At 39.7% G+C, this 21,880-nt stretch overlaps 1 protein-coding gene across 3 annotated transcripts in view; it reads left to right on the top strand.

The window, feature by feature from the left end:
- The window catches only part of prkcz (protein kinase C, zeta), a 142,094-nt gene that overhangs the window by 77,801 nt on the left and 42,413 nt on the right, over positions 1 to 21,880 (top strand). For all 3 annotated transcript variants that reach the window (XM_030055229.1, XM_030055230.1, XM_030055231.1), the window contains 4 exons: positions 11,381 to 11,512; positions 15,395 to 15,485; positions 19,917 to 19,972; positions 20,398 to 20,592. In XM_030055229.1, coding sequence (XP_029911089.1) covers positions 11,381 to 11,512; positions 15,395 to 15,485; positions 19,917 to 19,972; positions 20,398 to 20,592 — 474 coding nt within the window. The remainder of the gene's footprint in view (positions 1 to 11,380; positions 11,513 to 15,394; positions 15,486 to 19,916; positions 19,973 to 20,397; positions 20,593 to 21,880) is intronic.

Here is a 21,880-nt window from a genome sequence, read left to right on the forward strand (position 1 = left end):
GAGTCAACATTAGCATATGCCCTGCACTGACTTTGTTCTTTTGCCGGTAATGCACAGTGGCTACTCTGGAAGGCAGGAGGCAGACCTTAATGTTGTTTCAATCAGCCCTTACTGTAAGTAGCAGTTACCTCTGGAGGGATGATGGAAGAGGGCTCTTATTGCTGCTTAGAGGTAACAGACAGAAGATGAAAAAGAGAAGAACTGTCATGTTCGTTTGGTTTTTTAAGCTCCTCTTCTGCAAAAAATCCATCCCTTTCATCATCTTAGTTTGGGCCAGGTTGAATCATACCATTTTTGTTCCTTACCAAAAGGTTCCACCTTCAGGTTACCAACAAGCAAATTGTTGTAAGCAAAGCAAAATTGAAGTTTGGTCAAGTGTGGCTTGTAGTTACCTGGGTGTGATATGAGTCCACATGGTGGTGAAATATCCTTATTAGTTGTTTTGTGCTCCCCTGGGCTGATAATCCACAATACTGGATTATCATACCAGCCCTAGCTCTTGATTCACTTCCATAGCACAGCAAAACAGATCACAAACACTTTTAGCACATAAACAAACACAACCCAAGTGGATTATGTCAGTTTTAAAGACAATCCCAGTATTCTTTTTTGTGCAACAAGATTTATTTGTCAAAGTGCAATGAGGTTGTTTCTTCCTGGTAACGGATTACTGTGCACGTCTCCTGTAGACGTTACCTGCCTGATCCAATTCAAACAGGAAAATAACAACAAAAGAGCTATTTAACTTCCTCAAAAGCCAAGACTTATTCTATATCATGGCATCATCCACTGTGTTTGTGTTTGTTCATGTGCTAGAACTACTGATCTGGTGGCATAATTATTCTGTTTAAAGGACAGTAGAGATGAGAAGACAGAGATTTCTGCACTGGAGAGCTTTGTTAACAAGGTTAACAACTGGTTAACAAGGGAGAGAAAACTGGCCTCAGGATGAAACGTCTCCCACAGGTGCTGTAGACATAATGTCTAGACCAGACAGTGGATGAGCTTAGTGCATTGAGATGCTGACTAAGCTACAGCCAAACATCCATTACTCAGTGTGTTCACTACTATTGATGTGCTAATAATGGTTGGATACTGGAGCCTCACTTATCTGATAAAAGATCGGTGGGGCATGCCAGTTATATCAAAGTAGTAAACAATTTATCTTGCCCAGATTCTTTCACCAAGTCCAGGTAGTTTAAGGTTCCCGTGCAAGCAACTTGTCACTATTTTTATTTCAGGTCAGTATTTGTATTAGATGAAGATGCATTTGACTAGAAATTCATCTGATGCAGTAAGCAAGAATCAGTTAGCTTGATTCAGGAATCAAGGCACTTACACATTTTTCTTAGCCCTAGTACTATTCACAGCAGGAAAAATATTTTTGACCCATAACACGGACCGACCAACTGACTAACTGACCAGCGCAGATGTCCACCAAAGTTACAGCCCCATTTGTGCTAAGCCACACCCATTTTTTGCCAACTTTGCTGGCACAGGACAAGCAACTTTCTGCCAGTCAGGGTGGACAGCTGGTCAGTGTAACCTTGACTATTTTAAAGTGTTGTCACAGCCAATTTTGGTGTCTCAGAGGGTCCGAGACAAATTGTCAAAATTGAAGTAAGAACGGCATCTTTGCTAGTGTGAGAGGGTCAGCACATCACATCCCGATCTCACAATGTGGCCTGGGGCCGTTTTATCTTGGAAACTATCTAGCCCTCCATTGTCTTTGCTATTTTGAATTGGCCTATCCATGAACATGCCCCAAACCCTAGTTGTCATCTTCTTTTGTAACAGTCACCTGTTACAAAAAATGTGATATTAATTCACTGCCCCCCAGCTGTTCTGTAGGACAGTAGTAGTGCTCTCTTCCTTTCATTGTTACTGAGTGCTGGATACTGGCTGGAGGCTCCAAATGCCTCGTGCTATCAAGGTGGACTTCCCTCCCTAACACTGAAGTTAGCCAGGGGAAGTGAAATAATATCAATTAATTCAAAATGGGTGAACTATCACTTTAAGGCTGAATGGCCTTAAAAGTTAAAATCACTTCTTGCTGGCCCATAACCATATGTCCCACCACATTTCATGGTGATTCATCTAGTACTTTTTGACTTCCTACTGATGAGAAGACAGCAGTGGTACTGGTGCACAGCCTGCTTCCAAAACATTAACATGGCACAGGATAGAGCAAAAAGAATCTCCCATGGCAGCAGATTTGCAACTGATCTGCACTGATACATTACGGTATCAACCAGCACCATTAGACGTCACCCAAAACTACTAGCTGAAAGGCAGTATGAGTAGGATTTTGTTGGCTGCAGTTTGTAAACACAACATTCAAAGCTGGCCCCTCCTCCCTGGCTAAGCTAACTGCTGGCAGCTGGCAGCCCCTCCCTGTCCAACAGGCCAGCGTGGCGTCGCTCTTCATCCTCATCCTCTCCTTCAGCGCTCGCCAGCGGGTGAAAGCCGACCCCACATTCACTCTCGTTGTGGAACGAGCTTTGTCCGCTTGGCGTTTTGCCTCGCTATTGGATGTTGTGCTATCGATCTAGCACTGTGCGCTGTGATTGGTTAGGAGCTGCAAAGGCCGATGCGCAGAAGAGCGCCGAGCTCAGCAAAACAAGAAAATCCAGGCAGAGGGCAGCGTCTCTGCAGACACACACACCAACACACACTGCTAGTGGCTCACAAGTCATGACTGTGAAGGATTGCGTTTATACTAGTCTATACATTGGGCCTCATTCATCAGCCGTTCTCAAGAACAGATTTGTTGTTCAAACCCACTTACTCAGTTGTCAAGAAAATTCTGGCATTCACCAACATTTTCTCATTATTCTTAGGTAGGAACAGAATCTACACACAGTTTTTTTCTTCTATAGTTGTATAACATTATGGGATTTAAATTACAACAATATTTATATCATATATAATTTTTTTAAAGAATTATTTTCATTATTTTACAAATTATTAAGGTCTGTTAAAGTAAACACAACACCAACACAGGTTTTAGCTCAAACTTTTTTTCTTTTTTTTAAACTTCATCAGTTGTGTGTCCTTTTCTCAATCATCACTTTATATCCACTACTGATGCTAAGGATTGAAATATGAGTTGTGGGTTCTGCTCGCAGAGGTTGCCAGCTCCGTTGTGCCATCGCAGTGTTCCCTTGTTGTGCCGATGCATGTGGCACTATCTGTTTGTGTGTCCTGGCACTTGTCCTCACTTGTTTTATGATCACTTTCTTGCACAATAAAATATATATAAGATAGGTTTTTCTCTTCACTTCCTGCAGTGCTTCAACCTTTTTACACTTTCGTTTGGGAATTCTTGACTTCTCTCAATTGGATCAGGTTCTGTGTGTGTGTTCACACAGCCCTGCAGTCTCATGCCCTTTTACCTGCTGTGTGCAAATTTGGGACAACTGGCATGTGCTCTCAACAAACAAGGACAGTGGGATAAGAGTCTGGAGATTTAAAACTTACCATGAATCCCAGATAGAGTTCTCTTATGATCATTCTTAAAAAGAAATTTGAGAAAAAAAAACATAGGAAGATATTAGTGAATGAGGCCCATTGTTTTTTTTGTTTTTTTTTTAGGAAACTACCACTCATTCTGCCTTTACTTATAGCAGCCGGTCTAGTCTGTTGCCCTCATGCTTTTTGTTGCTATATATCAATGTGTCAGGGTAGCTGCAGATTTTTTCTTTTCTCAAAGTTCTAAAAATGAAAGTTCACTGTGCTTCTTGTCTGGACATAGAGGTAAATCTCTATTGTTAACTGGTTTGTTTTTGAGCTGGGCTCTCTCTGACTGTTGTTGCTATGCTTGATTTCCAGGCTTCTGGTTGGTTCACCATGTTGTCCTCAGCATATAAATAAGTCAAGGAGAAGTAGGTCAGGTTTCTCCTCCCTTCTCTTTCCCTGTCTCACTCCATCCCTCCCTCTTTTCTCCCCTTGCCTCAATTTCTCTGTCTGCATCCTCTAACTCTCTATCTCTCTCCTCCCTCCTCTTCCTTTCCCTCCTGCTCCATCTCCTCCTGACATTGCAGTGGAGAAAGATGCTTTGTGAATCTCTCCCATTAGACATAATGGGGTCTCTTTAAGCTCCTCACTTCCACGTTGATGAAGCAGAAATCGCTCGTCCCCATCGGCTGTTCTCCGCTCCGTGCGCTCTATTAGGGAGATGACTGACACCCGCGTCCCACGGCGCTAAATAGAAAACCCAAACAAAAACCGTCACGTTTGTTCAAGAGCTCCGCTGAGAGCTGAAGGGGGAAGCCAGACTTTCCCCCTCTCTCGCTGGTACAGTTGCAGAGGATTTGTTTCTATACAGACTTGCTGACTAGAGTGGTGTATCAGGATGAGAACTGAATACTGAGTGGGTACAAATGATCATTAATGTTCTAATATTAACCAGGATACTCAAACATGCCTTTATTGATTCATCCAGTTATTTTAAATTTAAAATAAACAAACTGAGTTCAGATTTATTATAAGAAACACAGACTTCCAGGATTTCACAGGGCTTTTTGTGATTATTGCTGCACAAAATGACAAAACTCCCTTTTTCTGACAGCATAAACTTTCACACTGCAGCTGTCACTGGAGAACACGTGACCTGTGATGTAAATGTATGATCAAGTTTCTCAACTTCATGGATGGTTTTTAATGTGCGGATTAAGTGGCCAATATTTAAAGACCAGAATGTAAGGGTATGACAAATTTATCTGAGTCATGGAGCATTTGTATAGTGTTTTGTGTGTGTGTGTGTTTTTGTGTTTTTTTTAGTCTGATCTCATGTTAAAATTGTGGAAATTATTGAGCCGCAGGAAATTATATTCCTTGTCAAGAATCCAACTTGAATCCAAATTAATTAACAGGAAAAATGTATGGCATTGATATGTATGTGTGTATATATACATATATATATATATATATGTGTGTGTGTGTGTGTGTGTGTGTGTGTGTGCGTGTGTGTGTGTGTGTGTGCATTCTGTAATTCTGAAATACTGTGGAGATTGGACCAGATAGCACACTTTCACAATTATTGTGGGTAATGGTTGAATTTGTGTTCATTCTTTCAGTCACAATTTTGCAAAATCCTGGTTCCTCTAACCTGACCCCCTCAGAATCAGCTGACTTTTTTCTACAATATGTTTAGCATATTAATGCTTATTTAATGCAGCAGAATTTACATTCATACTATGAATATTTTCTGAGTTACAGGTACTCAAAGTACATAGGGGTTTTCACATCATTTTTAGCATTTTGAGGCCTCCTAACCTCATTCCTAATAGAGATAGGCACATGACATTTTCAGAATGGAAAAACACACTTGAGCTCCGTTAAGAACTGCAACCGAGTCAATTTTACATCCGTCCTAGGTGTCACAATCCTAAGCCAAAATCTTTTTTTTTTGTTTTTTTTTATAAAGTGATTTTTTCTGTAACCAACTTTGAGCATCAAAACAGCAAAACTGGACCAGTTTAAGTCTGTGGCACAGGGGAATAGAAACAAGCATTGGTATCCTGGATGTGTCATATGTTTTCTGATAATTCACCAGAGAAAACTGGAAAAAAGAGCATTTTGGGAAAACATTCAAGTGTCATATCAGCATGTGGGATAGGTGGTTGGTTCAAACACGTTGTGGAAAGGTCTCATCTTTAGCTACATTTTGAGACCACGCTTGATTTTGTACTAGTTTTAGGCTGCATTCTAGTAAAAGGATGCAATTTTCTGAACTGAGACTGTCCTGCTATTCTATTATTTGCCTCTACCTGCTTGGTCATCATATCTAAATTACTAATGACTGTTTATCATGAATTTCATTTAGAAGAATATTTTGTGAAAGCACCGACAGTCATCTCCTATATCGTGGTAATATCAATATAAAGGTATTCAGTCAAGAATATTGTGATTTTGGATTTTGTCTATATCCCCCAGCCTCAGACAATAGGTGTCTCTGTTAGTGGGGTTGGGATACTCTCCTTTGTCTCCGTTGCAGCCCTGTTTTATGATTGAGAATGGCTGTATATTTATATATAAATTTTGCTATGAAAAGTTTTCACTTTCTGTTATAATCAAAACTTGTTTTTGCTCTTCTAGATAGTGGTATATCTGGGACTTACCTGTTGTGTTCTACTTGTGCACTTTGTGTTAAGATCCATACTGTTTTTTATTCATAGTATGTCTCTGTCTCAGTGTTGGGATTGTATATGTATGTATATTGCTCTATTCTGTTTTATGCCTTATACTTTGTCTTTATCATTTTCTGTTGCAGCCAATGGCCTACTTTCCCGACAGGATCATTAAAGTTTCATGTAATGTAATCTGATATAAAGATGCATCCAGTCAGCCTGAATGATCTCAACTAGGTTATGACACAGTTGTGACATTATTGTGTACACGTGGAACAAAGTCATTAGTCAGGTCTTCGGTGCAGACAGTACAAATAGATTTATGGTTTATGGAGATACTGTGCATGTGTATGCTCCACGTTATGATCTACTGTGCAGAATTTTGGGAGAGCTACAAGTTTCAGTTCAGTTCTCAAAGGACCATACCAGTGATTCTGCATGTTTAGTGTAATATCTACAAAGTGTATATAATTTCATGTTTCTGATAATCTTCTCCCAAAGCAAGCAGTCATATTTTAGAACTCTGATAGAATTTTTTTCTCTTTTTATCCAGTCGTTTGTTTCCATTCATTCCGCTATGATATGAAACTTTCAGAGACTTCAAACTTTCTTCACAGCAGTATTCCATCACCATAATAAAGTCGTCCACATTAGTTTTCCTAAACACGGCAGCACTGTTGGGTTTTGATGACTTGAAATTGAGCGGAGTGAAAGGGACCTTGTATGCTTTACAAAGCCAATTATTAGTTCTCCATCAGTCACAGAAGCACAATATTATAGTTTCATATTTGAAAATGGAGGGATTTTGATTATATGTGGTGAAATCTTTAGAGCCCCCACATGATTTGCAAAATGGTTTGTAGCAATGTAAAATGTGGGGAAATTGTGGTAAAGGGGCCAAACATTAAAGAGCACCGGTATAGGCTGCTCTGAGATAGGTGCAGGTTTCTTTGTCATTGGTGGATTAGACAGCTCATCATTTCTCAGCATATCAGCCAAGTAGGTTTCCTGGCAGTCATGACCTGCAGTGCTGTCTGCTACGCTGAGAGGATGACTGTCGATCGATAAAAGCCTTTCTCATCCTCACAGCCTTTTATTCCTCTAAAAATCAGCTGCATGACTATGGCCAACCAGGCTTAGCTGTTCCACGCACGGAACATGAGCTTCAGTTTGACAGTTTCCTCAAGTGATGCCATGATGAACGAGTGTAATTGCCATTCATCGTGGCAGATAGCCTGTGCAGTTTCTTCCCCCCTCCACCTGTTATTGACCTCCACCTCGGCTGATCAGATAGACCACATAAAAATACAGATGTAAATGCACCCACGATGCATTGAGGACTGATTGTGATCTGCATGGGTGCTGGTGAGAAGTTTTTTTGACTGAACCTTCTTGTTGATGACCATTGAAGGCGCAACGTCACTTATGGGGCTCTGGGGACATGTCCCTTGGATTTTTTTTTTTAATAGTGCAATGGGTGCATTTTGGCCAAGATTTTTATCCCTGGCAAGGGCACCAATTTATGCATGAAAATTATAAAAAATTTGACCTTCAAAAAGCAAGTGATGCTAGTGATGAAGGAATCCTATTTCTCTCTCTACTTAACAGGTTGTACTTATTTTAACTACTACAGAATAAAAATAACAGAAATATCTTTACTTATCTTTATCAACTTTAAGGCAACCAGAGTCAAGTTAGAAGTTCAAATTCTTTTCAGTTTCATATTTACATATGTCCCTGCGCACAATTTTTCAGTTTAATTACACACAAGATTTCTGATTAATTACACAAAAAGAAAAAAAATCAGAAAAGGTTTAGAATGTATTCATATTTACATACAGAGCCATAGCTCAGAGCAGTGCTTCCTGTGGGTATAGCGCCACAATGGGTAGTGACAGTGTTGCAGTCAAATTAGAAAATTCTGATGAATGGTTATTTCTCTCAAAACAAAAGGGGAGGGTGCCGGGAGAGGGCCTTGAAATACTATGACACAACAAATAATTCACTCTTGATGGGAAGCTGTCGTAGGTGGAAATATGTTCATATACAGATACTTGTAACAAAAAAAAAGTCACACAGTAGATAAGACATAGCAGTTAAAGTGTGATCGTCTCATAATTGGAGACACCGGAGACGTATATTAACACCGGGTGTGAATCTAATCCAGCCATCTTGATACACTCTGGATATGACATGCATGTTAATAGCAGGTGTAAAGAGGGTTCTACTGTCCATCTGCTGCAGAACATGGTTCTAGTATAACTGGTATAACTGCCCTCTTTCTCATGCGTTTTGTTATTCATGTCAAGGGAAACCATGTGGATAACTATTAATGTTCACAACCCTCAATGTCAATTTGTGGTCAGCTCCATCACTTAAGATAGCTGAATAGAGCAAATGAAAATCCCAACCTCCAGCAGACTTTGCAGGGATTACATTATCCCTAACATCTCTTACTGAAACCGAGCTGTGGGGACTTAGCAGTCTGGGTCAAAGATGTTTCTGAGCTTCAGACTCAGCTGCTTTGACTCAAAGCCAGCAGTGCATCCAGTTAATGCACTTCTGGGGTTCCAGTCCACGTTGCTTCCCATAGCAATGCCCTCACTTAGCAGCACTGCCTGTTTTATGGGGCACAGTAAAGGTCAGTGGGTGTTAGCTCTGTTAGCTATGAGTCTTCTGAGGCCCCCTTATTAAATACGGACTGATAGAGGAACTGAATTTGTTGCTTAAAGCAAAATTGAACTTTGGTAGAGTGTTGGGTTGTATAGTTGTCTGGATATGATATGAGGCCACATGGTGGTGAAATATCCTCATTAGTTGCTCTGTGCTCCCCTGTGCTGCTAATCCATGTTTAAAAGAGTGCTGTACACTTGGGTGAGTGGGGACACATCAGCAATAAACGTCAGTATGACAACTGAGAAAGAATGGGAGCTTCATCAGTGTGTAATGAGTACAGAGAAGTAGAAGAGTGTAAGTATAGGGAGCTTTAACCATTTTCAAGGCCTGCAATAGTGGCTGTCATCAGTTGTTGGTGTACCTAAATGTACAGTTCAGCTGTCTCAAGAATTCAGTGAACATGGTAAATGTCTTTGCTTTTTTTTTTTTTTTTTAATAATTTCATCAGTGATGCATGTAAGCGGTTTTGTTTTTAGATAATGTCTACTTGTTGCCAGCTATCTATCACTGTCAGTTTTGCAGCAAAGGCATCTGATTTGCATACTTCCAAAGGCATCTACCTGGAGTGTTTTTAGTACAATCTCAAGGTGAAAAGAAGATCTGGAAAATCAGTTAGGCTACAGTAACTTACATACAGAAACAAAAGTAACAAAAGTACCTTAACACACTGTGTACCTTAACATATTAGTGAATTGTTCTAGACCCCCACCATAACTGTCCTCTATTTTTCTAGCTCAGTTTAATCGATTATTTGTACAAAACCAGCTGTCCAGTGGATCTCTATGATGGCATATGTTGCAGATGTTGCAAAGCCTCTATTAAGTGTTATTATGAAAGCACACTGTTGAAATGTTTTAAGATGCCATTCTGACCCAAACTTGAGTATATAACAGCATGAAATTTGATGTCTTGAAGAAATAAATGGCATAAGTAATATTCCCTGGTCGAGTTAGTGGAAATGTTCTCCAAGGCCTGACAGAATGCAGCAGGCATTTTGCAGTCACTTTTTTATAATACCTTAATTGCTCCCTGGCTGGGTGTGTTAAACAAGGAAAACAGATTTTCTTTGACAAGAATTTTTTTTTGGATTATTTTTAAACACGTCTGAACCTCTCCATTGAGTTAGATTAGGGAGACTGAAGAAAGCTTTTGAAGTCTGTGTGAAGCATTTCCATAGCAACAGTGCTTTGACTGGGGTGCTTTGTTCCTCATACAGTTAGTATACACACGCTTAGAATGAATGTTGTCAATACACTAAGGTACGTACACAGCATCTTAAGTGCTTAGTCTCTTGTGAGATACTTGGTGGCAGATTTATTGATGTCAGGGGCCACTGAGCTGTAAACTAAACATCCTTTGAAACTAATATAGCATGTAACAGAGAAGCTCAAAAAACTTGTACAAACCAATCCAGGGACACTCTGGAGAACAACTTACATAATAGGGAGTGATTTTTTTGTGGGTCTTGGCTCCACAGCACATATGGATGAGGTAGAGTTAGAGGTTCAGTCCTGACAGTCTTAATTGTTTACTCTGGGTGTCTGTGAGCAGCATCCTTGGTTTCTGGCATTCATGATAGATTTGTCATTATCAAATTCATTGTGATACCGTGCACACAGAAAAACAAACATGCCAGCTGGAATAGAGAAGGGTTCCTCACTCTGATGCCATAGGAGAACCTTTTCTAGTTCCACAAAGAACCTTTTAGACTGGGATTCTTTTCTTTATATGGTTCAAAGGTGCACCACAGAGCCATAAAAAGCAGTTCTTTGATGGACCTGCAAGTGGTTACCTCAAGGGAGAGAGAAGAGTAAAGATACTTAGAAATAGCAGTTAATTCTCATTTCTTGAGCAAAGACTAAAGGTGTCCATTGTAACTGAATATAGTTCTTCACTCATCAATTCTGATTCCAGAAAAGAACCTGTCGGACCACAATTTTTTGAAGAACCATTTCTTTCAATGGCTCTTCAAAGAAAATAAAAATATACCAGTACAGGTATAAGAAATATCATTTACAGTTTTCATAAAGATACATCTAAGATGTTCTAATGCCTTTTCAATACCAGAATGAAATACCACAGATTTCACCACTGAAATTTTAAAGAAACCTTTGTCTTCTCAAAGCATGGATCTACATGACTGGGCTGATTTCGTACTATAAAACGGTGCATGAAGAAATCACAGCATTTAAAAAATGTCAGCAAAATTCAAGGACTTTTAGGATATTCAAGTCATTTTAAACTTTTCCAGGACCTACAGACATTCTGTATTTGTACAATATGAAGTGGTGGAATATTAAATGTGAGTGCACATAAAGTATATTATTATTATGAATATAACCAAACGAGAATATGTGTAATCAGCCGCAGGTGGTGACTTCATGAGGAAAGAATTACCTTGTAGTCTGTTACTTTAATTCCATCACATTGTGACACTTTTTATTTATCAGTGCACCCTTTTAATGAATCCTTGATGACCACATCAGTGGTGATTATGTCAAGGACTATGTGAGCTCAGATGGCTGGTTAAAGAGTAACAGGTCAGTGTTTCCTTTCTTGTGTCTGTCCTATAGAAAGCCTACTGTGGCCACTGCAGTGAAAGGATATGGGGGCTGGGGAGGCAGGGCTACAAGTGTATCAACTGCAAACTGCTGGTCCATAAGCGCTGTCACAAACTCGTCCCTCAGACCTGCCAAAGGCCTATGGTGAGTATTTCATGTCCTAAGCATCACACAGAAGTTCTAGCCAGTCACATCCAAAGCCCACAATCTCACACTATATGTTATAATGCATGCATGAAACATTATATGCATGCATTTTCAGCATGCCATATATTCACTTCACTATATAGTTATTGCCCATGACAACACAATAGTTAAATCTACGTTGCTGCTGAGATGTTGGCATATGTAGTATACACTCTCAGAAAATAAAGCACATAACTGTACCCTGAGGGGTACAAGGGCTTGTCACGGCTGGTCTCCGAGGTCCAGCTTTTGTCCTCTTGACATTGGGTTGTTATTTGTACCTTATGGAGCCCAGTCTTGTCTGTGTATTATAACTACAATGTTGACTGGATAATTGTAATACCTATTTCTCACATCCACAAATCTACAAAACTCTTTACATTTCAAGGCTACTCAACCGTAGCCTACAAGTTCAAATCTACCTTAAATTAGTATTTTACCTTATTGATTGATTGATTGATTGATTGATTGATTGATTGATTGATTGATTGGGGTATTTATTAATTCATTCATTTATTTATTGATTAATGTATTGTATGTGGACTATTAACATTTAGAGGAAACAGTGCATACATGTACCTTTTACTGCTTTGGAACATATATGTACCTTTCTGGTTCTGAAAAAAGTGCACATAATAACCTTGAGGTCCAATAATTAGCCCGAGGTGAACATTTGTGTTGCTTGTACCTTGGGGATGGACTCCTGCTGTACCCCTATTTCTGACAGGCAGGATCATGATAGGTCTCCAAACAGCCACACATCCAGAGTGATAGGAAGGCTGCAGGAAGGGCAGAATTGAAGTTGATTGGCACCCTGCCTTGCGCATCCTTAGTTAAATAAACCTTCAAATCTGAGCGCATGACCCCTCCCACTTTTGCACCGAGCCTGTTGCGCAATCATGAAAATACCACATGAATGGGCAAAGCATGTTTCCAGGTCACCAAAATATCAGTTGGTAATAGCGCTGTTTGCAGTGGTGTTTGGGGACCCATGAAAATAGGGCCATTGAGTTGTTCTGACACGTCCACAAAAGACAGACAACGGGATGAAAAACACCAACACAGTAAAACACCATCCATCACACCAACAGTAGCCTAAGTAGGCCTGTAGCCTACTTTAATTTCTCTTGATCAGAAGGGCCGTATCTGAAGGCCTGGACTCGGGTGAGGTTCAGGCATGTACTAGTGACAGTGTACTAAGCCACATGCATAATGGCTCTGTAAACAACCACACATCCAGAGTGCCCCATAAGGCTGCAGGAAGGGCAGAATTGATGCTGAGCCAACCAAAACAATTTAGTTGAAGAGATAGTTCACCCATTTACAAAATTTATATTATTTCTCTTCCCCCCTAGCTGTTATGTAGGACAGTAGTGGTGCTCTCTTCCTCTCAGTGTTACTGAGTGCTGGATACTGGCTGGATGCTCCAAATGCTAACTGTTAGCCTCCTGCCATTGAGGTGGACTTCCCCCCAGCTAACATTCTTCAAACTAACCACTTTAATCCACTTAAATTGTTAAATAAATACTGTTTGAATTTGATGCTGTGTAGCAGAATTTTAACAGCCCAAAATGGTGTAAAAATGTTGGCTGTCTTTAAAATAACAAAACAATTATCAACAGTAGAACAAATTTCTTGCACAGTCTAAGGCAGGGGTGTCAAACTGGTGCCAGGTGATTTCACTGATCACCCCACCTCCAACCAGAGAGAAGGGACTAACAGGTGGCTGGCAGGTACCTGAAAGGTGCCTGAAATTTGTGTAATAGTGAGGTGAGTGAGGGAAAAGAGGAAGCTTGGCAAATGGCTAGCCACAACATAGCTGGCCTAATGTAGCTACTTCAATGAAGAAAACAAACTCAAGCAGTTTATTTCTGTCTCTGTGGTGGCTGCTGCTCCTCTGGGATGGACTGATACAGGAAGTGCAGAAGTTACTGGATCTTTGCACATGTTGATAATCGGAGAAATACAGTTATAAACGGGAATATGATCAAAATGATCATCTTCGTGCACTTGGTATTCACATGTGCATTTTAGATTTGAAAAGAGACACTTGTAAAGTGATGTTAAACCTTCTTTGAGTGGATTAGGCCCTTATGGACCATGATAATGGTCAATGTAATCTCTGGATCAGAAGGCCATAGCAACACAGGACCAAGACTGGCGTGTTCAGCGTCCCCTAAAACACACACAGGCGTAGCTTCCTCTTTCCCCCTGCGACTGCTAAAACAGTTAATAAAAAAATGATTTTTATTCATATTCAGCAGATATAGATGATAGTGAACGCTATCAGTTAAGCCTATGTAATGTTGCTGATATGCTGTCAATATGACTGGCTCTCTGAGAACTGCACGCCTCAAGCAGAGAAACTAGGCTCCATGGCAAAACTCTTGCTGCTACACTGCTTCAGCGAGGCTCAAGCTTCATCTGAAACACACTGCTAATGCAGGCTGTGTGGCTGCTCTAATCTGTTGAAATGAGCACCAAAATGAAAATCAAGAGGTTTCATGGCACACATTCACTGCACGGGTAGACAGTGTGGCCCGGGCTTTAAGGTGGTTATTTTTAACCACCTTAGCGCAGGGGAAGTGATGTGAAATAATACCATAAATGAAATAATAGCACATTTTTCAAAATTGGTGAACCATCCCTTTAAGGTGAGGCTAAAATATTGATCATGGTTGAGTAAGAAACATTTTTAGAGTTGAAGGTAAATTTAGCCGCCCATTCACCACCTGAACCTCCACATCCTGACATTCCCCCATGCTAATTCAATGTCAAACTACTGCCTGTTTGTCATCATGCCTCCTTCACCTAATCCTTTCCTGGAGGGAAATGCGTTTGTCTCATTTTTTTGGCTATGGCTATGCACACAACATACTGCCTTTTAAAAAAATGCCCAGCTTGCTTGTAAAAGCTCATGCACTATTCTGCACTGCTCTGTACGTATATCTAATGCAAAACTAGACTATAAGTTTTGTTTCAAGTCTGTGGTGTGTTTTGCTGTTTTTTTCCCCCAGCTTTTTGGGGGAAAAGAATTTGTGCTTATATGATCCAGCAGCTTAATCTCTCCATTTTCTCTGGCCCTTGCATTTAGCATGAGCCTCTTACAGTCCTAGACAGCTTACATTTAAATGCATGAATACATAAGAAAAGTATATTATTATAGTTTTTTCACTGAGCATATGTTTTTAAGGTTATTAAGTCGTATTAGCACAGGCATACATTCTCTGAACTTATAAAAGCTTTCTTTTCATATTGTCTGAATGGGGGTGTGGACTGTCTCTCTGCAGGTCCTCTTCCCAGTATTTGATCTGCTGCCTTGAAGTAAGAAGGGACATGATAGTGACAGTTAAACAGTGTCTACAGTTTCCTGCAGTTACTGTAATTCATTTGCCCACCACCTGACTCTGACCAAATACAGAGAACCTAGAGATTCAGCTAAAGAAGACCAAAGTCCTACATAGATCAATGCTGTCAACAATACAGTATTCACTATTGTAATATAATTATGCCCTTTCAGCTGTGGTAGCCTTTTGTAATGCAATCTCCCACTTGATCATAGCTCCACATCTTATATCTCAGTGCTAGATAAGTGAGCTGCGTGCTTGATAACGTTAAATGATTAAGTGACTTCCCATGTAAAAAAACAAAAAAAACAAAAAAAAAAAAAACACATTTCCAGTTGCATTTCCAGGCTGAGAGAATCTCTCTGAATAAAGCAATGTTTTTTTCTTAGTTTTTGCTAAGATGATTCATTGTACACTGAGGAGTCAGGAGTGTGACACAATGAATGGATATTTTGCTGGGTATTTACGTGGATTTTTGACTTTTGTTCTTCAGGATCCAGTCATGCCATCACAAGAGCCCCCTTTAGATGAGAAGAGCGAGGAGGTGGACCTTCCACCAGAAGATACAGAGGACACAGATGGGAGTAAGACTGAAGACTTTTGCTTGTGAAAGTAGAATGATAGCCTGTTTAATTTCCCAGAAATGAACATGTTATTAGACCCAGTTCTTATTTTCAGTTATTCAATCTGTTGTATTTGTAAGAAGGTAAATCATTTGAGAAAAAGCTGAACATATTCTGACCTTGGCTTTTGGAGCTGATACACAAACTGCTTGGAAGAAGAGTGTCCGGAGCACAGGATCAACAGGTTCATGTTCTTAACCGCAAAATTATACATGCAAAAATATTGTTGCCTCCATTAACTTTGTATTGCTTGTGGGCGTTACTTGTGCAATGGTTTGTGGGATACCTTGCAATATGAACCAGGCATGCGGTGTGGGCGAAGGGGTGGGAAAAAAGTTGAAGTTCGGCTAACTGTATGCAAATTAAGGTGCTGTTCGCTGCACACTTGATTGGACAGATAAGGTGGTCTGAGATGCATTCCCTGTTGCCCTCCTGTGCTTCTTCCCTTATACAAAAGGAGGAAAAAATAATCATTGCTGTTTCGAGCCACCCAAAACTCTATGACCCATCTTAATTATCTTATCATTATCTTAATTACTCATAATATAGGCAGTAATAATTTTCAAACATATAACCTCACTTAATCAGTTAGGTTTTATTTATGTAGCACTGTTCGTACAATTGAATGCAACACAAAGTGCATCACAAACAAGAAAAATAATAAAACATAGTAAAAACAAATAAAACAACACAATTGAATCAAATGGACATCACAATAAATAGATAAATAGGTAAAAATATGTCAAATCAGACCCATAAAAGGTTTAGATAAAAGTTGGGTTTATGCACAAAGGCTTTTGCTTCTATATGTGGATTGCAGACATAATATTTACATGTATGTGGCCAAATGCTGCTGGATCTTCAGAGCATTAGTGGTGCATTAATAACAGGATTTTTTGCTTTACCTGACTACTACACCCAGGAAACAGTAATGTCTCTGGTATCAAGCCTTACTGCAAGTTGTCTTCAGGTCCTAGAAAGTCTTAAAATTCAGTTTTAGAAATATTAGGCCTTGAAGTTCATTAAATAGTCCTAAATTTAAGTGTATGGGGTCTTATTTTCAGTAGACATTTAATCTATTTTATTTTTTCTGTGTAGTTTTGTCAAAATGAGTCAAATTCTGCATCAACGTCAAAATTTCTGATGTTAGAGGCCGTCTAGTAATCGGAGGGTTCCCGTTTTAATCCATGACACACTCCTCTAGAGTGTGTCGAAGTGTCCTTGATCAAGACACTGAATCCCTAACTACTCCTGATGGACAGCTTGGCACCTTGTATGGTAGCCTCTTTCATCAGTGTGTGAATGTGTGTGTTAATTGTAAAGCCCTTCAAATTGTCAGTAGACTAGAAAATCACTTTAGAAATGCAGTCCATTTATGATTTGTCCAAAAATCTGCAGTAAATTTAATTAAAACTTGACTTAAAAAGGTTTTAGAAAGAATTAAATTTAACTCTCTGATACCCTATACTATTGCAGATTTCAAAACACAGTTTCACACCTATTTCATGTTCTCTGTGTTCTCAGTTAACAATAGTTATGTACCTCAATGAGACACAACCAAAATGTAACTTTCTAAACTAAGTTTAAATTCATCAAAAGTTTGTAAAGGTCACGTTAATACAAATGCTCCTGGAGCAAAGGGAAGCAGCTTTATGTACAGCTTTTTACCTAAAATTTGGTTCAACCTCAGTGACTACAATACTGTAGGGCTGTTATGGTTGAGTTGTAGCCGATGACTTGGGCCTACTGCCACCCAACTTAACACTTCAATGGCAGTCAGAATAATTTGTAAGTTATATAGTCTCCAACAGGGGTTGTGCTCAGAACTCAAATCTTCTAGTAACTGTAAAAATAAAGGGAAAAAGTAAATTGTATTCCGAAGATTAAGACTGTTACGCTACCTGCAATAGGATACGATACTATAGGATAGAACTTTATTGTCAGATTTTTCTGGTATTTGTCTTGCGTCACCGCAGTTCCATTTAAAAACAAAAGGGAAGACAGCCTATTCAACAAGTATTTGATGGACACCAATGTGCCATGTCCTCAGCTTAAACATCAGCCCAAATAGGCACAAATTTTCACAATAAAATATTATGACAGTGACACGGTGAAAATTCTCATCAAATAGTTTTTGAAAATGCCTTGTGATATTTAGGTCCTGATTTCACAAAACAATTCCGGAAACAGTTATAGACAACTACGGTTGGTGTTATTTCATCTTTGATCTTTGCTTACTTCCGTCTTATCAACATTTACTGAATACTGAAATGTTTCTTGGGTAGAGTCAAGAATAAAAGTGCTGAGGAGATTCAGTTTTCCTCTATTCTGGTGACCATGCTTGACAAAGATTCTCAGTGACTTTGAAAGAAGTCAAATTTTTGCGGTTTGTTTGGCATGAGTTTCCAAGTTGAAGACAGTGTAGTGGATAAGGTGAGGTTGGCATGGAGGTCTTTATTCAACTTATATTTACCAGGAAAAACTTATTAAGATTAAAAAATGCTTTTACAAGAGCAACAGGCAGCAGCACAGATAACAGCGTTGCAGATATACAGGAACATATAACAAGTTACTGTAAAAATAGGAAATAAATTGCAGAATTGTAAAATATCAAAAGTATTCATCAGCCATGATCAGAAGACATCGACATCATACATCATAGAGAGGCTTTATGAATCAGTCAAAATATCTGCAGCCAGATGTGCCTGCCTCCAAATCATTAAGATTTACTTTAAATGTATCTAGAGAGACCAGCTCCCAAAGATTCAGGCTGACAATAACTTCCTGTACTTTTCTGAAGGATGTAGATCTGTAAGTACAATGGAAGCAAACCAAGAATTTCCTTGTACACAAAATTATGCTAATGGTGAAGTCTACAGGTGGATAAGGAAGACCATCGGGGTATAAGGGAAAGACATATCACCTAAGGGCAACTGTGGACGGAATAGCACACTTCTTAACTGTGATGTCTGTGCAGTGCTTTGAGATGCAAGCAAAAGACTCAGAGACGGTTAACTGCAAATGTCAACGCAATGGGGTCAACATTTTCATTAAGAACAGGCCACTGAAAAGTTCTCAGAGAGGCTATGATCAGGCAGCAGTGCATAAACCTCTTCAGATGAACTTTTGCGAGACAATTACTACAAAGAGCACAGGCAGTGGTCTGCTGAGCAGTGGGGATGAATATTCTTCACCCTACTCTCAAAAAGCTTATGAGGACATGAGTGGTACACACCAGCAGAGGTTTATAGACCTCAGTCCTTGTTTCCCATGCTGAAATGTTTTGGCATCTCTATTTTATTGTAGACATTTTTACGGTATGGTTTAGATCCACTGAACCCCTTAGAGAGCAAGATAAATGTCATTATATTATGGGTCACCCTGGTCATCTCCTGGTGAAGTTGTTCTTCCAGGATTATGATTACCCCCATCAACAGAGCACAGTGGTCCCTGAATGGTAACTCAACATGAAAATCATGCGAACCACACACCATGGTCCTCCCAGTCATCAGATCTCTACTCAGCTGACTACCAACATGACTATGAAGCAGTCCCTCAAACACAGTATTCCACCACCATCAAAACCACAAATGAGTAACTAATTTCTTGTCAAAGAATGGCGTTACACCCCTTGAACAGAACTTGAGACACTTGTAAAATTGATGCCAAATTGCTGGAGCTGTTTTGGCAGTTAATGGGAGCCCAGTGCCCTATTAAATCACTTTATATTGGTGTTTGTTTGGCAGTTACTTCTAGTCAAACTCAACAAATGTTTGACACGAACCACACATTCTGCTTTTCATTGGAGTTGGTTGGAGTTGGACATTCATTTCCAGTTGTAAAACACACACACACGCACACAAGGGATGAAGAGTAAACCATAGAAAAACTGTTGATCAAACAGCTTTTCCTTGCATGTGATGAAAATGCATTATATGTCCAATACCTGTTAAATCTCTTTATGATGCAAACTTCATAAAGACATTTTGAACCAGCCCAAGAGCAGACGTCCTCTGGATTAGAGCAGACACCGCGAGACACTTTCTCTACAGTAGGCCTAATTGTGCAGTTCAATAGAACATTAGTGGACTGACCTATTTTGGTACATCCAGTTGATAGCTGCTCTTGATTCTGTGTACTATAGCATTCTCTGCTGGCCAAAAAAGGGTACAACATATTAAATCTACAAAAAGGTTTTTTCTTTGTTGCTGCTAAACTCTGTTAAATTACCTATAGTGTGTATTTTGGATTCATTGATTTTACCTTGAACATTTAGGTATGTTTGATCCATCACATTTATTCTGTCACACTGTAACTGGCCCCAACTGACCTTAATTCAATGACTTGATCCATCTGTGTTTTTTTTTTGTTTTGTTTGTTTGTTTTTTTCAGTACCTTTTTTACCACACAATCGCGCAGTGGATAAAACAGAAGATGCAGATCCAGAGGTGAGGGGAGTTTTTTAGTTCCTGTCTGATAACATGATAGAATAATACTAGGATTCTTAAGTATTGCAAAATTCTCTGGACATTGTGTGGAGTTCATGTAAGAAAACAGCTACATATTATGCATTTGGAGAAAAACCATGAATGATTATAAGTTGTAAATCATGATAAAGCCTCACTGCATGATGGCCTTTCCACCCATAACCCTGAAATGGAAATTAAAATACTGAGTCCTGATGTGAATGTGTGCATATGCTCTCATAGGAGGAAGTACATAGTGCATTGATGATGTCCTAGTGAAAAGACATGACTTCTCCTTCACCCAATTTTTGAGATGAATTTAGGAGTCCACAAGCTCCCCCCAGAGCTTTCTACCATATTGCTTCCCCATTTAAACATCTGATCTCTAACCTCTTTCCCTCCTCCAGGACATCAAAGCAGTTGTGGATGGCATTGATGGCATCAAGATCTCCCAGGGCCTGGCGCTGGGCTTGGGTGACTTTGACCTGATCCGGGTGATTGGACGCGGCAGCTACGCCAAGGTGCTGCTGGTCCGGCTAAAGAAGAACGAGCAGGTTTATGCCATGAAGGTGGTGAAGAAGGAGTTAGTTCATGACGATGAGGTGAGAGGGCCCTGGCTGTGGGACGGGAGGGATGTGTGTATGTGTGTCAAGTTGAGGCCCACATCCTTTCTCTCTGTTGTCTGTGCAATGCTAGTTGTCTAAGAGCCAGTTCAGATCAAAGATTTGCAACAAGATGAAACAGTTGCACAATGTTGAAGAGAAAATTGCAGCGATGTGAACTGGTTATTTGCAGAGCATCTGAAACTGTTGTCTGACGGCTCAAAAACCCCATCTTTTCAAACTGCCCAGTGTGGTTTCATAACATATGACATCAGGTGTTTCTCCCAGGCGATCAGACAGAGGAGACAGAGGAGAGGGAGTTCCAGCTCATCCAACTTAGTAAGGAGTCATATGCTTGTGGCTTCAAAAATTTATTCAAATAAAACAAATAAACCCAACACCCTTTTCTCCATTGCAAGGGTCCAAGGTGTGTCTCATATGTTACCGTTTGTCAGTTTTCAGTTTCAGTCACCAGCCAAAAGATAGTAGAATATAGTACGTTTATAATAACAGGCTATAACATCACAGCTATCTTTGTTGGTAAACAATGACCATGGTCAACAGATGTTAGCTGGTAATCATTTTTATGCTAACCATGTTCAGTGAGTTGAGTAATTTGTGAGAATAGTTCATAACTATTACATGGGTGTTGTAGCAGTTTTTGCTGCATTACCAGAAACACTGACAGCCCCTAATATGAATGGTAAGTTGTTATGAACTAACCTCTGAAAATCATTTTGGTAGGAGTGGCAAATATGTCCAGAATGTGTCATTATCAAGGAAACAATCAACTTGGTTGATTGTTGCTTTGATGTGAACTGTGAGATACTTTTGGATGTAGTCATCTGTTGCACGCAGTCTTGTTACATGGCTTTGATCTGAACTGGCCCGAAGATGGCTTGTCTCTGTTTCAGAAACTAAGAAAAAGTGCATATAACAGAGAAGTATTCATGGTTCTCATACTTCCAAAATGAGACAACACCACCTCTTTAAGAGCGCTCTAGGAAAATGAGAGTAGCTTCCTTATTCCTTGATATCCTACTAGGAATCTACCAAATACCCTCCAACTGCAGCTGAGTTTGTTGAGTGTATGTTAAAGCTACCCTCTACCAACAGCCTGTATGAACAGATGCATTTTTCAACAGGCAACAAGTCCTAGTACCCATTTTTTAGGAAATAAAACAGCTCTTTTCTTGCTATTTTCCCATTTGAATTGGACCGTAGATCTGGCAGGTAGGCGGAAGCAAGACACACAAAACTTCTGCATAGTAGCCTTACGCCAGGAAGA

This window comes from Myripristis murdjan, chromosome 7, assembly GCF_902150065.1.
Source record: "Myripristis murdjan chromosome 7, fMyrMur1.1, whole genome shotgun sequence".
Classification (NCBI taxonomy): Eukaryota; Metazoa; Chordata; class Actinopteri; order Holocentriformes; family Holocentridae; genus Myripristis; species Myripristis murdjan.